Here is an 18,639-nt window from a genome sequence, read left to right as displayed (position 1 = left end):
TGCACCGTATAGACAAAGTAAGCAGCGCATAATGTGACTGTTTCTCCTCGTCATTTAGAAGTTATGAGAGAGTCTGGATGTTGGGTACAGGGTAAACATGTTCCTCCAAAGGGGACGCAGGTATTACGCAGCCTCTCTCCCCAGCTGTAGGTGGAGGCGGGGGCGGAGTTACTTCTCCATTCATTCAGTGTTGAGGCTATTTACAGCTCTGGATCAGAAGGAGCTGCGTGAGAAATCGGCTGAGTATAAAACAATATAAAATGAAGAAAAAAAGGAACGGTAAAAGTAGCGACTGGACAGCCCATTGTAACGAAGTAAAAATACATATTTTTTAACACAAATGTACTTGAGTAGGAGTAAAAAGTACTCTGCAAAACAAATTTTTTTTTTTGAAAAAACTACTCAAGTACATGTAACGGAGTAAATGTAACTCGTTACTACCCACCTCTGCTCCCACTAACGATTGGCTTCAGAAACAGATGGGTGATGTCACGGATACTACGTCCATTTATTATATAATCTATGGTAATAACAAGCCTCTTTACACAGCCAGTTGTGACATGAGTATGCAGGGCTCTACAAAGTGCAACACTTACAAAAGGTGCTGCAAAAACATTCACAACTTCAACCTGGATAGGTGCAGAGTCAAAATCATGTCACACATTAATGCTGTTGGTTATACTAAAACAGCTAGTTTGGAAAAAATGTGCTTTGGCATGATTTTTGGGGGCATGTTTTACTCCCTTCACTTCAGTACTTTTACTTGAGTAGAATATTTAAGTCCTCTTTCTACCCCTGCCTGTTGGTGACTTTGACTCAGGAAACTGTAATGTCCTCAAAGGCGCAACAATTTAAATTGTTAAGATATTTCAGTGATTGCTAAAGTTACTGACTTATTGACAAATCTTTTCAATGAACAAAGCTGTCGGGCTAAAGGATTTAGTCATCAGGAGCAGGTTTTAAATGGAAAATAATGCAATTAGTTTCCTAGGGGATGTAGCCACTGCTTGTTTTTGGTAATAACTATGTTCAAAATGTATGTTTCCTTGATTCTATTAACACAAATTGGCAAAACACTATTGGAACGATCACACATTTCTTGCAAAATCTAAAGCATTTTTTTGTAAATAGCTAACTTGATTAAGAAGTCATTTCATTTGGTTTACATTATTTTGAGGAACATAGAAAAGTGTAATCAGTCTGATAAAATGGTACACCAAACTCATCTCAAAGTCAGAATATGAGGCCAGACAGACAATCTGAAGCACTTAAGACCTTATAACACATGTCTCCTCTCTTTAAATTATGGTTTCATCTGGGGGCAGAGAGAAGCAGATGAAAGAGTTAGTGCCAGTCACAGACAGAGAGAATATATTATGCTTTAAGTCTAACATTAATAGCTCATTCTCTTCCCCTTGATAGGGGAGCAGAGGCCTCGCTGGAATGGTAATGATGCAGGGGCGCTACTCTGCCATACCTGAGAAGTCATTGATCACTGACAAAAGAGCAGAAATACACCAGGGCTTTTCATGAAGTCTATATTTCATCACATGCAGTGTGGAAAAGACACTTACGCTCATCACCTTGATGGCTATGTCTGCAGCAAAAACAGTAAAGATACTGCCAGTCATTTTACTTTTCTCCATCCTCTTACATTTTCTTTCCCTATCCTACTTACATAATTACATTTCATTATAACACAGCCATTAATCTTTACCGACAAAACTAGATACAACACAGTGTAGAGAAGATTCTAGGCGGCTCAGAAATTAACTTCCCACTGTCACAAATTTTAATAACATCTCGTTTTAGCACCCTACTTTCCTTGATGTTAATCTGGTCTGGGAAACAGAGAACACAGTGAGGTGTTGAAAAGTGATCACATCTTTTCCATTCTTTCACCTCTTTTTTCCCTCTCAGTCTCGGGCTTGTTGTTGGTGAGAATAGCAGTCCGTGAGGTTCAATGTTCTGTTCAGCTGAGAGCCAAGTGAGAGTTTTCTTCCCCCTGGTCTTGCATGCACATAAATTCACAGTTACAACACAAGTGAAAATCTTGTGTTTTCCTCTGGTTCATAGGTGCGCACAATGACTACAGACACACTGAGGAAGTTGAATGTAAAGAAAGTGTTGAATTATTTTCTCTTTGATGACTTGGAAAGATATCCCGTTGAATGTGCCATGGAAGATAAGCTTCTCGAATGCCAATCATTTTCCAGCAGTTTTTCAGATCAGGGTTTTGTGATGCAGAAACAGATGTGTGAAGGAGTGAATAGAGATGATAAATTCACAACAGTTTTGAGGATGAGAGGATGTTGGAGGAAAAAACAAGAAACACAACCTGTTTGAAGATCAGGCTATAGGAGCAATAGTCTATTGACTACCAATTAAAAACTGAGCATATTTGTATTAGTAAGTGATACATAGAGAGCATTTTCAGTGTTAACAGCTACAACAAGCTAGTCAAACTTGACGTTACAATGTTTATATGTGATGGATGTTTACAACCAACACTTTAAGACATAGCTGGCTCACTCTTGTATTGTGTTCCATATTTTTGAATAACCAGAAAATGTGTTTAAAACTCATCTTATTCACTCTCTCTTTTTACACTTTCTCAAAAAATGATCACTGGGGCCGTCAAACAACTAATGGTTTTAGTCGCAATTAACAGAAGAATTTCCATAGTTTATCATGATTAATCAGATTTTCAGCTGCATGTTTTTTTTTTACTTCAAAACAGGTTTTAAGTCCATATTTAAAATATAAAGAAATTCTTACCAGTGTCTTGATTTGAAATGATGGTTACAATTGAGGCTCTTGAAGGTAGTACATACTGGCAGTAGCTGGATGATCGGACTGCAAGCTGTGGCCACCCAGTGGAGTTGTCCAGGTGTTTACGTTGCAAGCTATCCAGAGTGAGGGGGATGAGGGCTCTCTGCATCAGCTGTGTGCTTGGCAGCAAGCAGTGCAGTTGAGACACAGTTCACATCAACAGTAAATGCAAATAGCTTTGGTCTTGTTCAGAGAACACTATGGTAGGGCTTTGAAGCTAAACTTGCTATTCAAAATACCAATTTCCTTATCCAGTGCTGCTTAAAGAAGTTTGTTTCTGCTGGCCATTCACAACATTACGGTTGAATGGCTTACCAATTTCTCACAGGGCAGGCTAAAAAATTAAAGAGGTATTTAAAGAAATTCATGTTAAATTGCTAGTAACACTTTAACCTTGACAGTGGCTGCATTAGGTCTACTACAGAACTATTTACCAATGCAGTTCTATCAAAAACCGCAAAAACTTAATTTGACCACACAGGATAGGCTCTATATTTTCCAAAGTGAAGTTATTGTTTGAAAAAACATCATTATAACTAAACAAAATCCATAATTGAATCTCTTTATGTAATTGATTTTTTTTTTTTTTTGATTAAGCTAATTTTCTCTATGGAAGCTGAGCCATACAGAACAATGTTTTAACAATTTAAAAAATAATATCCATCCATCCATCCATCCATCCATCTATCTATCTATCTATCTATCTATCTATCTATCTATCTATCTATCTATCTATCTATCTATCTATCTATCTATCTATCTATCTATCTATCTATCTATCTATCTATCTATCTAAAGATGTCAATAAAAAGAACAACAGACTCATTTTGTAACACTTTAAAATTCATGTTGTAAATGCATATCATCACAATGAACCAATATGTACATTACAATGACAGATTGTATAATATACAGACTTGATACATTCTATAATGTTGTTAAATGGCAATTAAATTGCAGCAGGATGACATACAATATAAATATTTCCTTTACAAAGATAAAATAATTTTCATTTAACGTAAGATAAACAAATGTACAGCATGTTCAAAAGGAGTATGTTTTTTGTTTTACAATAATACTAAATGTATATGACCTAAAAAGAGTTCAGCCCTCTGATACAGGTGGTGACCAAGTTAGAGTCAAAATATCTTTCAATATATCTGTTCTTCTGCACATATCATCTATCTGTCCCTAATGCAATCCATCTTTGAAATATCCATCCATTCAGCACACAAAACCAACAGCTATCACTCACCAGTCTACCTAATCATCCAAACATCCATCCATCCATCAATTATCACTTGAGTCCATCATCCAATCCCCATTATTTCACCCTTTCATCCATCCATCCATCCATCCATTTATAGTTCTCTATCCCTCCATAAATTCACCTATTCATTCAAACATCACCAATTGTAGTCTTTTCTTCCATCTATCCATCCATCCATCTGGACATCCATCATCCATTTAACCATTCATTCATCCATCCATCATTCATTCATCCATCTATCCATCCATCCATCAGTTTGTCCGTCCATCTATCTATCCATCCATCCGTTCACCATCCATCCATCTATTCTAGCATCAACAACCATTTGATCTTCAATGACTTATCAAAGTCAGAGCGCTTAAACCCTGACTTCTTTTCCAAGTCTTATCCCCGTCACTCCTCTCAGTTGTCTTATATTTTGACTAGTCCTTGCAGTCCGTTATGTATTCTGAAAACCCGTCTTCTAATCATTTCCCATAAGTCTCAGGGTAAATGTGAATCAAAGGAGATATTTTCTGTCACAGAAGAAATATTAGGGCATTTTCCTAAGACATGACCTGACATGACAACTAATGGTACAATATAGCTGTGCTTATTCTGATGTCTTAGTGAACAGTCCATAGAATTCAGTCTATCAGTAGAAATGCAACTTAATGCCAAAATACTGAGGGTGAATGGTATACAATAATACAGCAGTCATACAGAAAATGAATGTTTACAAACAAAAAATAAGTAATATAAGACTAACACTGATGTTTATTTACAATCATCAAGATATCCGCATTGCCCCCTTTGGATGTTGAGTGCCCCCTCTAAGAAGCTGAAACCTATACAGCTGATGTACTTCCCTGAAACAACATTTGCAGCAAACGGCAACTACTGTAGTCCACTTTAGAAAAAAAGGATAAATGTAATATATGATTTCAGCAAACTTGACCTACAACAGGAGTGTTTACAAAATGCTAAGAAATGTTAATACCTCAGTTACAAAGACAATGTCGCAAGCTCTGTTGGAATGGATTAAAAAAGACTCCCATGTTTCTGGTGACGCTGTTGCAAAGCAGGACTATGGCTTGGATTCAGGAAGAATATCTTTCAAGGCTTGAATACAATCAATCTGGTCTCTGATTGGGTTTGTGTCTGTTAGCCATGAACTGATACAGTATGGATATGGACATATATCAACATGACATGGGGACTTTTGTGTGCATGAGTAAATTCAATATTATGAATGCTATCCGTGCTATTCACGTCTGGGTTTCTAAAAGCCAAACTTATATCTCATCTGAGAGATTGAATATTAAGTGTGATATGTCCTGTCTATAGCAGCTGCCATTCAGTGAAACACGTGTGCAGAGTTCTCAGAAAGCTTGGTTGTGACTATTCCATCATAATTCATCTGAGGTACAGGTTTCTTGCAATAATACCACATTGAATGGTATTTTTACTTCCTGTCTGCTATTCATTATGTATGTATCACTCAAAAACACATTATGTTTGATTTGTTTCTCAGGTGCATTTGCTGTTAGAACGTATTTCAACTGCCATTAGCTCATAGAGGAAATCCTTTGGAATTACACTCTCATGTAGCACCATTGGCATAGTTTACTTTTTCAAGCTGCATCTATCATTACATTTTTATGATCATTGGCCACGGTTACATGATGTTTTTTAATTCAGAATCAATTATTCAGAATTAAATAATTCAGATTTAAAGTTTTCTCCTTCGTGTTTACATGGAAATAGTAATTCCGAGTTGAGGTTTACATGGAAAACACATTTAATCGTCTTTATTCAATTCCTCTTAACGTCTGGGGGTTGGAAAGGGTTCTGATTGGACAGGGGCAGGCGTGACGTATTTATGTTTACTGGAAGAAAACAGACTCCAGTTCCTGCTTCTTTCATTTTCGGTTACAACATGGAAGACCACACAATATGATCAATTTTCACTTTGATTTTGATTATAGTTTTGAATAAGCAGCTCGACAAAAACATACTGCTTCACTTTCGTCAGCTGAGGAGGAGAAGAGAGATAGACGACCGGAGAAGGGAGGCAGAAGACCGGACATTGGCGAATCAAAGCCGGTTAGTGCAAAAGCTGCTCTACCTCAGCCTGGAATATGTGCCCGCCAGCGCGGAATATGTGCGTCATCGCGACAGGACAAGGCAACGAGCATGCGCAGAACAACCGGAATTAATTTAAAGTGGAATGAACGTATACATGATCGAGGAATTATTCAATTCGGATTTAAAATCAGAATGAACCAGCCACTTACTTCGGTTTAAGTTTAATTCGGAATGGTCATTTTCATTCGGAATTAGGTGTTTACATGGTCATTTTTTATCTTTTTAAAGAGGATTTAATTTTAATTCTGAATTAAAGAGGAATTAAAAGTTGCATGTAAACGTAGCCATTGAGTCAAATGATGGCATGGAATGTGAAAATGATTGTTAATCCACAAAAAGCTGCTGTTCCAATCAACTTTCAGTTTCTGTACAATCAATCAATATCACACTAGAGGGAGTGATGTACTGAATACCATCATGCGAAACAAACATCCAGAACGTGCTGATATTCAGTCCAACATCATGACCTTGAGTGTGATATTGCTTTGATACAACAGTTCTGCAGAAGAAGATAGCCACGAAGAGTCATGATTTACAGATCATTATAAGCAGCTTCTCCAATAGCCTGGGATCACCAGATCCATCAGCTGGCTCAAATTCAGTCTTTGCTGGCAATTGGGTCTGGAAGCACTGTCATTCTTATTTATCTGACATAGACCAGAACAATCAGAGCCCTTTATTTAGAAATTGGGGGGGGGGGGGGGGTTCTCTAAGATGACGACACAGGAAGCTGCCTCAGCCAATTTGCTAACAGTCAAGATGGCAGCTTCCGAGGTCCGTTGAATTGCGTAATTTTTAAACGAACTTGATGTCATTTTATTAGAACAAGAGTTAACGACTGCAATTACAGTGTTAACCCGGAAGAAAGACTTGTGTGCTTTACTGCTGACATGATTTGGTCAAAGTTTAATTTACTAATGAACTCAGCTGGTCTGCCGTTCAGCGCTTAGTCAAACGCTGTGTTGCTCTAATTGGTTGTCGGTCTGTCAAATCACTTCCAGGAGCATCCCTGCATGCGACTGTTACTATGCCCCAGACTCATTCACTGGGGTGAATGCGTCTGGTGTTACCAGATTACTTCACCCTACTCAACTAGCTTCACAAAGTAACTTAAACTGAACTGTTGCAGAGTGACACAAACATTCTCCTGCTTTTTCTTTGTTTGTGTCCAGGGTTACCAGATTGCTTCGTGGACATTTATCTGTGTACTTTAATTTTTCAGACAAGCAGTGACATAAGAGTCCAATTTGTTATTCTGGGGCATCAGATTGACAGATTTGTTGAATAGTGTTCAGAGCACCTGTCTGAGGTGCAGCGATGCACATACTCATACACCTCAGTTATATTCTCTGTATCAGCCCTTATTGACTGTCTCCTGTCCAATCAGATTTCTTAGTCAGAAAAAACTGTTGAATAACTTCATTTAAATAGCCTCATTAGCTTTGGAAAGTATACACAATATTGTTACAAAACTTTGACCAAAACAGAGAAGTTACCCAGAAGGTCCCCAGAAACACAACTTGGAAGAATTCCAGTGTTCCTCAATGCTTGATGTCTGGATTGGCAAATGTTTGCCTAGTCACTCATGTCAACTTTTTTAGGCATTTGCAGCCCTGGAGGGATGAAAAAATGGTTGAGTTATATAATTAAATCAATATGTCAATCTATATGTTAATAGTTGGTGCAAACATAGTTATAAGAAGTCAGACTAGAGCTCACCAAAAGCCTTTTCTAGTGGAGCCTTTCAGTGACCTATGCAAATAAAGACATCACATACCAAATATTAATGTGCATTACAGCCTCAAGATCTTGAAATTCAGCTAAGTCTAACTTTATGTTTCTGAAAGGTTTTTGTCAGACCTTTTTCTACTGTATGAAACTCTGCGGATAAACACGTAATAGTACAATTTATCCCAGTGAAAGTTAACCATATGTAAAATAGGTATTTTTCTTCATCATTGCACAGAGAACGAGTGTCTCGGTTATAAATTCAAACATAGAAAAGGAGATATCTTTCGACCCTTTAGAGCAATTTATCCAGATATTTTCTGACTACAGGGAGTGAGAGTTGACATGTAGAGATATCATAACTTATGTAATTTCGACATGTTTGTACTCTAGCAGGATCAGGAAAGACAAGCAAGAAAACTTTTAGGTTCTTCTGGAGGCTGCTGTTGACTGTGAAGTGTCTGAACCTGAAAAGTTGAAGCAGCCGAAGCGGGTCAGCAGAGGCAGAATCTGGTCTGAGAGAGTTTTGCTTGAGTGCAGCATAGCAGCGAAACAGGGCAGCTCGCCAAGGCTGCCTCACAACCAGCACATGGAATCTCTCACTTTTCCCTAAGGTTATCCAAGTCAGAAATGAGAAGTGAACTCTCAGGTATCCAGCCCGGCCACTTGGGAGCTGCATTGTCTACAGTACATAATGTGAATCCATCCAACCTTGAATTTAAAGTTCAGCGTCCACGTCCATGCAGTTTTCAATTTCCCACAGACAACAGCTCGTAAGTTGTTCAGATCAAGAGTCTTGTATGGCTTTCCCACTGTTGCATTCAGGCAGGTTAAGTTCCAGATTTTTCCAGAAGCTGCACTAAGAAGCTTCAACAAGCCATGTAGGGAAACAGTCTTAACACAATAACAGGCATATTTGTAGTCCACCAAGAGTATAAAACAAGGAGTCAGGGATTTTAAAGTCCACTTTAGGAAATTGCAGTTTAAAAATCACTTTCAGAGTCAACGCCATGTTTTTTGTGATTCAACAGAAAAGTTTGTAGTCCATGGTATCAAACTACAACAGTAATTCTGGTTTATCTGCTGTCCTGAGACACGTCTCCCCAGGTGCTGGCTTCATTTTCATCCGAGTCGGAGAGTGCTGCTGTACACATATCACTGAAGATATCTGGAAAAATAAGAGAGATTCAGAGTCAGAGAGTCAGCTCAAACTTCAAACACATTAGTGAAACTTATTCTATAATATGCAAAACGTGCATGAGGGCAATATGCAAAAACTGTGGCATTCAAACACAGTGTTTAGGAGGAGGAATGCACAGCCTGGACTGCAGTGCCAATGAAACATAAAAAACCAAACTATGCAGATTTAAGAGGACTATAAAACAAGGAGACATAATAGTGAGGCGTTCAATTTCTGCAACAATATCAGCCAGTAGAGTGCATAAAGAATTATAGGGAAGGCAGACATGGGCAATCAACACAGACAGGTGAAGAGGGCTTTTTGCAAATGGGCTCCACTTAACCAAAATACTGAAGGTCAACTACTTGAGCGTGGAGTTCTGTCCTCTTCAAGTTTGAAAAATAAAAAAGTCAGAAGAGAGCAAGGAAGAGATAAAATAAGGGAAAAAGGAAGGGCAAGTAAAGAGAAGAGAGGGATAGTTGTTTTGAAGAGGGGTGGACAGAGCTCCGTAGCAAAACAAGCAAGGCCATGACAAACACTTCAGGGACCAGCCTTCAAGCCGGCATGAAAGGGAGGAGATGGAGGAGAGATGGATGGAGGACAGAGGGGACATTGAAGTGAGAGAACAGAGAGAGGGGAAGAGCCAAGAGCCAAGAGCCCAGGAGTGACTGTCCTGTGAGAGAAACTATTTTGTGGCACCAAACTATGAACTTAGCAACACTGCACTGAGCCCCTGTTTTATGTGAGCTTCAGAATCATATAAAAGGTGTTTGTTTATGGAGCGCTCTGTTTACTGAGACTTCTGAATTGACAGAAGCAGATTGAAGGACATATTTTAAGTTCCTTGTTGAAAGCTGCCTTTTTAAATTACACTGCCACTGTTCCTCTACATGGAAACACAGACATTTCCTTGTGTGAGTCTTCCTTTTTCAAGTCAACAAATTTGATGTAGAGTGACTTTATTATATGCTTCTGTTGAATACTTGATTCTGATTGGTTAAAAGAAAATGTGACGCTAGGGACAACTGATTCCATCATATCTAATCAATCACCTAGAAGGAGGAAATTTCACCTCTGCCTATTGACATTGTGGCAAAAATGTAAGTTGCCTAGCCTTTAGAATCCCTTCAGGGAGAGACAACACCGTTCTGCTTTGTGTTGGGATGCTAATTTGCATAACCCCCTGCTCACTATACATTATCCCTTACATAGGTTGGTTTTGTAAGCATTTTAAGTGAGTAAAATAGTACATCCTGATATGACTGTGTTGAATACTTGATTCTGATTGGTCAAAAGAAAATGTGATGCCAGGGACAACCTGATTACATCATATCCAATCAACCCCTGTAAAGGAGTTCTAGACATGTCATATCTGCCTGCTGACACTGTGGCAAAAAGGTTTTACAGCCTTTAGAATCCTTGTAGGGTGACGGCATCCCTCTGTTTTGCATTGGGATTTTAATGTACATGACCCTCTGCTCACTATAAATTATCCCTTACATAGATTGATTTTGAGATTTTAAGATAGTAGACCCTGATATGAACAGAAGTCCCTTTTATTAGAGCACAAGTACATTTTGCTCACTTCAAAACAATTTTTGAATGCATTTTTTCTGTATTAGCAAACAAGGGACGTATATATATATATATGTACCATTTTTTTGCCACTGAGACAATCAATTATGACCTTTCAATTGTTTTTCTGAAGTCCAACACCTTCATCTACAATAGTAAGAGAAAGAGAGATAAAGGAAGAAACAATGGGGTGAGTGATGTTGTGGGAGTGCCGCAATCAGTAACATCATGCTCTGATTGTTCAAACCAACAAGCAAAAAGCTCCCCGTCTCCCTCCCCAATCTGCCCCAAACTTCCATCCAAACTTAATCCCATCCAACAGTTCCTCTCCCAGAGCAGGATATAACTCGGGGCCCACCCAATTCCACCCAATCCCTCCTGGCCCCAACTGCCATGTGAAAGAGTGAGGGAGCAGTCGATGAAGTTGGAGTTATAGGAAGAGGAGGAGTTGGTGGTTAAGTGAGAGTGTTAGAGCAGAGCTGCCAGTGGTTAGAGTGAAATAGCAGAGTTGTTACTTAATGAGTGACCTCCTTCAGATGCTGTTTGCAGTATACTGGGTGGGACCAGCCCTGTCTCCTCTGTTATAAGGTTCTTCACTAGCCTAGAGGGTGAAACACAATGCAGGGGAGGGTCTTCACTGGTACACAAAAAGAAAGTTAACACACTAATACCTCATTGTTTTTTGTCCAATGGTTCCTTTTTTCAGAAAATAATTGTTTTGTTTAAGCTAAAAACAAAGTTTTTCTGTAATGACACACAAAGGTACTCTTACGTCACAACATCAATAATTAAATGAACAAAAACTTCTAATTACTTAAAAAGCAGATGGCTGTTCACTAATTAGTTTGGTGATGCTCCAGGTTTCCGCCTGTTACACGGAAGTTTTCTTTCTTTTAAACTGATGCCAAATGTCTCCAAGTGCTTGCTCATAATGGATCTATATTGGATCTCTCCAAATGCACAACAAGGAGTGTGATGTAAACCTGTTATTTTTTCCTGAGATGGTCTTTGTTCTGAACAAGTGCCATATCAATGAATTAATTAATTCAAAAAAGCAAAAAAAAAATCAATATTGCTGATTTATCAGAAATAGTCTACTTGCAAATGTTCAGTACAAAAATAGAGTCCATTGTCCTGTGCGAATGTACAAAAAATGAGCAAAAGGTGATGTCACTGTATATAATATTGGCTCTAAATGACTTAAACATAGCAATGACTGTGCACCAGCTGCAATTACAATCACATCTTCAATGTCGACTACTTCTAAAAGCCAACTGGTCAAATACATCACTTCACAAGGAAAACAATAAATAAAGGAAGAGTCTCTCTTAAACCTTTTTTTTGCTAACAAAAGCAGGACTTAGATCTGCCCTGGTCTCCCTGATAAAGAGGTATAGTGACTTGCATGGATGCTTTATGCAAATTGCAGCATACATAAAATCAAAAGGGGGAACCACATTTTCTCTACACTTCATTTTAGCTTGGATCATAATAAGATAATATAACAGAGTCATATCTGCTTACGTAATATTATTTCATAGATAAAAATAGTACCACAGTTTCAAGTTGACCTGAAAACTGCTCCTTTAGTTTTGGATTGTTTGACTGGGGTTGTTTATCAGTCAGGTGTTGTTGCAGAAGATTTTGAATCACGAAGATGAACTACCTCAGAGTATTTTAATCTATAATTGGTCATACATTACTATTATTATTATTATTATTATTATTATTATTATTATTATCATTATTATTATTATTGTTGTTGTTGTTGTTGTTGTTGTTGTTGTTGTTGTTGTTATTATTATTATTATCATTATTATTATTATTATTGTTATTATTATTATTATTATCATTATTATTGTTGTTGTTGTTATTATTATTATTTTAATTGTATTATTATTTTTATTATTATTATTTTTATTATTATTATTATCAGAAATTGATTATTATCAGAAATTGATTATTTTCAATTAAACAATATTAAATGGATGTTTAGAGTCTTGACAACCTGAGTCAAATTAGCAACTGGTGCACAGAGCTGTACTACCAGACAACCCTTGAAATCCTGCAAAAAGTACACTTTGTGTTATTTGTTGCTTTTGTTATTTATGGTCCAAAGTAAAAGTAAAAGGCATAAAAATCAACAGAAAATTGGTGTTATGGTAGACAGAGAGAAGGGCTATATTTCAAACGGTTAGAAGTGAGTTTACTTTATAAGTCTGGAGTGAGCTTTAGCTAGGCTGATGAAGTGCATTATAAACTGAATTTACTAACAATACTTTTTCAGCTCTTTTTTAGTTGTATCCCTATTTTTATTTATCCCCAAAATAAATAATCACAAATTACACACTATATAGTGATTGATACAGTGTGATTGTCAGACATGGTATTCTCGTGGCTTAACATGGACCAAAGTTAATTATAGTGTGTTGTAACATCCAAACAAGGTATCCATTCAATTATAAAGTGAAAAAATCTTAATGATTAAGATGAGGAAAAGACTACAATGGCATGTCTTCTTACATAAAGAAAATAATACACTTGAAAAAATTAGTTTTGTTAGTATTATTTTTCTCCTGTTTTCCTGTTATAAGGTCACCCCTGGCATAACACTAAATTCTGGTACTGAATATAAGTTGTGACCTGATGAATCATCTAATAACCTATTTCCTAGGCTGTGATTTTGTCTCTTTGACTTTGTATGCAACAACAGCAACCAGCCTAGACAGAAAAGAGTCAGTCTAAATCTGTCTGAAAAAACTCTGTAATTTTCCTCTTTTTCCAGCTGAGCCACCAGCATGCCTCTGCCTCCAAAAAAGTTGACTTTGAGGATGTAGGAAGTTGCTGTAAGACTCATTTATACATCAGAGTCAAGTAATTCCCTCTTTATTCAGCTCATACTGTGTTGACAGGATGTGGTCGGATGTGCTAATGTGTTCTCAGCCGTTATACAAACACACCTCACACTGCCAACAGCATGCCCACAGGAGTTGGGACGGGAACAGTGTATGTGTTGTGGGTGTGAAATGAAAGCCTAAATCTGGAAAGGTGCGACAAACTTCTGGGACGGTTACGTTAGCAAGCATATAACAGCTCGTGATGGAAAAGGAACCATCATCAGCGTACACACAAACTCATCCTAAAAATCTATTTATATGCATAAAACGGATGGACCTAAACGAACGCAGACACATAGGAATGCACCAACACAAACCTTGGCACATGTGTGGAGCATATATGAGGGTGCAGCACACAGTTCATTATATATAGTCGCAGATTAACTTTGATCGAACATTAAAGCTTAAACATAAGGGAGAATTTATGAATTCTTTATTTTCCTCAAGTGGGAACGAGAGACAAGTGTGAGGGAGTGAGACCTTTTAGCAGCAAAGCCAATAGATGTAGAAGAAAGGAGACGGTTTTTAGCACTGAAATATGCATGAGATGATAAAAAATGAGCATGTTCAAAGCAAGTCAAGCTTTTATCTGACTGAGTATTAGTCACTTCTAAATGCAGAGAGCTTGCATGAGACCAAAACAGTGTTTCAGCTGTGGATTCCAAAGGCAGTTTCTTCACAAAGGCAGTGGCCTCTGTTTTTCTGGCCTGCCAAAAGGATAGATGGTGGTAGTGCGGTGAATGAAACTGATATTTATTATTCATCTGGAGCCATTGTGTTTTCAGCCATTTGGCAATAGGCCATTAGTCACACGATTTGTTGTTGGATCTCCCACCGCTTCATCAGGGCAATGCTACAGTGAATGAAATTTTAATTCCAAACGAGCCACACTGAGCCTTTAATCCTTACAGGGAGAGAGAGAGAGAGCAGGGTAGCACTCGTGTCTCATTTCCTAGCTCAGGCTTGGTTGATTAATGTGGACCAAGCTCAAGAACCAGGAAAGTCTTGGAATGGGTAATGATTACAGATAGCAGAGGAAGTGGAGAAAAGGCTTTCCCAATGCATAGCTACATAATATCATCAACGCAGACACAATCTAACACAATCCAACACTACAGCGCTACATCAAACTCTGACTCTCTGATGCGAAATGTTCGATTTTTCTTGATACTCTGTCAGAGACGATAGATTCAAGTCAATATCAGAGGGTGAAGTTTATAGTGTTGTGGTATTGCAATGCATTATATTGTAAGGGCCATCCATCCATTTTCTATATCTGTTTATGCTCTTCAGGGTCATAGAAGGCTGGAGCTGGCATCTATCAGGCTGGAGGCGGAGTACACCATGGACAGGCTGCCACTATGTTACAGGGTTAAATATAAGCAGCTGTAAAGGAACTTTTTATGGCAACTTTTTGGGGCTTAACAAGTATGGTTGGCATTATATACTATATGTCAAGCTTGTGGGTAAAATATGAGAATGTTTTTACTCAGTCTGGCTCCAATTTGGTCCTGAACATTATAAAAACAGAGGTACAAGATCAGCTGCATACAGCTTAGAAGTACTTTTTGCACACCTTCATGGTTACTTAATAATTGCATGTGGAATCACTGACTCAGCATGCAGTATTTTTCTAAAGAATATAGGACAAAAATAAGATTGAAATATATTTTAACAGCAACAGAATTTAAGATGTGTTGACCAAAAAGTAGACAGTTATGAGACAAATTGAACAACCCTGCGACCAAAATCAAGAGTCCTGTCATAAATCTTACAAATGATGCTGATGAAACTGTCAGAGCAGATTGAGTAGTCATTTCTGATTGATAAGGCATTTCTTCTGATGCAAATAGATTCCTTAATGTCCGTTTCTGCATTTACTTCCTGAGTTTTGCTTCTACTTCATCCTCTTTAACTCTGAATCCTGTCTTGTTTTGCTGCCATCAGTTTTATAGTTCTGTTTTGTCATGGTTACTCATTAGTAAATAATATAAGGTGTAATTTTTTCGTGAATTCAATTTATGATGTTATTCTAAACAAGATACTTGTTGCTGCGTGCGCTGAATTTTAAAGCACTCTAAGGTATCCTATAATTAACTAAGCTGTTATTCCTGATTCAATAAATGTTGCCAGTTATAAGCTTTCTTAACCTTTTCACAGGATCTTTTTCCCATGTCAGCTTCACTGTTTTACGTAAAATAGAAACATAAATTCTCGTTTTTTGTAAACCACTGAAAATAGTTTAAAAGTATTCAAAACATAGTATCAAAAAGTGTTACTTCAATATTTTAATTCAGGAAATCATTAAGTGTTTATATAAGTTTTGTAAAATGTATTTGCATTAGGCGTCCTTCCAAACCTTGGTGCTGCCAGAACTCAGTTCCAGTCATAAATACAGTTTTCAACCCTTAAGATAATGCAACAACAGAGATCAAGAGCAAGTCTGTCATATTCAAAGAAAACTGAGATACTACTTTTGTGTAAGGTTGTGTGTTTCTGATTTAGCAAAAATCTCACACATTATGGCCTGATTCACAAAAGGATTGCATGACTTTATTATTACTTTATTACAATTTATTATAATCAAAAGCTAAATTAGTCTTGCTGTCTACAGCTCAACCCCTGCACATACAGACTGTGCCGTACACACTGAACACAGTGCATTTTGCAAGATTGCTTCTATGTAATTTGACTCCACTATAAAAATGGCAAGGACTTCCCCTGATCCAGCTCATCATGTACACTATTTGATATAATTTAGTCCTATAATTATGAGTGTGCAGAATGCAATTCTCAAGATGTTCACTGCTCAAATCAGACAAAATAAAACACGATACTCTTTGCAGAACTTTGTGGGCGATTTTGTGTTTCAATATCATTAGCGCAATATACTTTGTATAGTAGACCTTGAGATGGATCATGTAGTGGGGGCAAATGATGCACAATTCTTAGTGAAACTAGAGGCTGCAATCCATTCTTATGAATCCCCCCTCCTGTGCGTTTTGTTGACCTTGCATTCTTCAGAGTAATTAAGTTCAGCCAGTTCAGGATAAAAAATTACATCTTAAATGTAGGAGAGTTAAAGTTCAGGGTCTGTATGCCCGTCCAGCCATTAGCGATGAAAACGGGCCATTTGTACTAATGGTGAAAGAAAAATCGATTAGCGGTCTGCATGAGCCAGGTAAACGCCCCAACAAAGCATTACATGTAAAGGAGATAGACCCAACATTACAGGTGCTAACGCAGGATTACCGCACCTGTTAGGCTGTTTAAAGGATGGCGGAGATCATGCTTATGCGTTACCGTTTAAGACGAAATATGCGAAGACATTATTTCATTTTGTAGGTCTTCTACTTTGCGCCCAGAAACACCACACGCATTTACCTGGTTCAAGATCTTCAGCCAAACTTTCCCTTTATCCTTGGTTTGTTATCTTTAACCATTGACTTGCTGATAATAGCTGTTTTTTCATTCTAAATTATTGTACTAAAATGTCCATTTCTTCTGCTGAAAACTAGTTTTTTCTTGATCTTCTCTCAGTCACACCGGTACCTCTCGCCATGTTTATTTTTTGTTTATGCGTAGTAGGCATGCGCAATTCAAATTTGTTGGATTGGGGTTTTCGGGGAGGTTCACTGGACATATGATGTTTTGCACCAGCCTCACTTTCATGGCGCAATTAGTTAATTGGCCAATTATTTGCAGTCGTTCACGCGGCTAACGCTACAGCCAAATGGGCCGTTGAATAACGGTACGTTAAGACTTATTGTCCTGTTTGTGCAATGGCTGGGCATGCATACGAACCTAGATTATTTGAGTTCAGGATGCTTAAAATACCTAGATGAGGGCACTTTTCACTTTGTTTAGTGTAAACACAGCGTGACTACCTGATGATGATGATGACGTCTTTCCTCTGTGTTGACTGTAATATACAAGCACCCTCTCGGACTGTAAACCTCCCTGAATGATCTATATCACTTGCTTTAGTTTACACAGTATCTTGGGCTAAGGCTGTTATTGGGTTGGGGTGTGCAATCCAGTGTAAAGATTAAACAAAAAAATAAAAATCATTAAGGCTGAGTAATTTCCTTTTGATTTACCTTTTCTATTTAATTTAACAGTAAAGCACTGCTTGTAAAGTACCCTCAGTTTGTTTTATCTGAAAAAGGCCTGAACAGCATGAGACAGCGATTTAAAAAAGACCATCTTCTTTCATCAGTGAAAACCATAAAAAACACAATTACCTCGAAAACACCACTGCAGAAATAAAGTTAGTGAGAAATAGACCCAGGCAGCACAACTTTGCTGTGCTCTATAAAGGTTTGTCGATGCTTCAATAGCGGTGCTTCGTCTGCAGGAACAGATGACGGTAGTTGTTCTTCTAAAGTTGCTCTTCATGTAATTCTAAATCTGGCTTGCTACACAAACACCGGAGAGAGATGTCTTCAATCAACTCCTCATCTCTGTGACAAAGATGTGACTGTGTTTACACACCCTACAAAATCACAAATGTATCTAAAAAAGAATCATCATCTGTTTATGTTCTTTAAGGGAAAGGCATTTGTCAGGGAGTATCATCCTGCAGGCTTTGTGCAGATACTTTGACATTGAAAATTCCTCCTGAATCAGGCGTACAACTTTGGATCTGATAACAATGTTGACATTCCTCTTCATAGTGAGGTCGGACATTTACAGAATTATGAAGTTATGCCCCTGTTGTGAAGATGGAGCCCCAATGTCATGAATAAAGCTGGTACGCTTTTGTAAATTTCAATTTAGACTCTGTCGAATTATGTTGGCACCAACATTGCTGCAATTGACCGCGGCATTTAGCTAAATCTGAAATGATGCATGAAAAGGACACATTGATGGGATTTTTGAACGAGCGGATGGCTGGATGATTAGTGAAATTCTAAATAGCAGGGTGGACAGAAGCACACAGTCGAACAGGGTCATTTGGACAGGTTGTCTTGATACGAGCTGACAGCAATATGGCACCTTTGAGTGGTTTTGCTGCCAAAAATGACCAA

General features: G+C 37.9%; 1 protein-coding gene across 1 annotated transcript in view; it reads right to left on the bottom strand.

Annotated features, from left to right (window-relative positions):
* Positions 1-7,633: 7,633 nt before the first annotated feature.
* The window catches only part of mcf2l2 (MCF.2 cell line derived transforming sequence-like 2), a 120,640-nt gene continuing 109,634 nt past the window's right edge, over positions 7,634-18,639 (bottom strand). Inside the window, exons 34-35 of the mRNA XM_034706807.1 lie at positions 11,240-11,313; positions 7,634-9,125 (exon numbers count right to left, since the gene is read on the bottom strand). Coding sequence (XP_034562698.1) covers positions 9,034-9,125; positions 11,240-11,313 — 166 coding nt within the window. The 3' untranslated portion in view covers positions 7,634-9,033. The remainder of the gene's footprint in view (positions 9,126-11,239; positions 11,314-18,639) is intronic.

This window comes from Notolabrus celidotus, chromosome 2 (assembly GCF_009762535.1).
Source record: "Notolabrus celidotus isolate fNotCel1 chromosome 2, fNotCel1.pri, whole genome shotgun sequence".
Classification (NCBI taxonomy): domain Eukaryota; kingdom Metazoa; phylum Chordata; class Actinopteri; order Labriformes; family Labridae; genus Notolabrus; species Notolabrus celidotus.
This window is presented reverse-complemented; position numbering and strand designations above follow the sequence as displayed.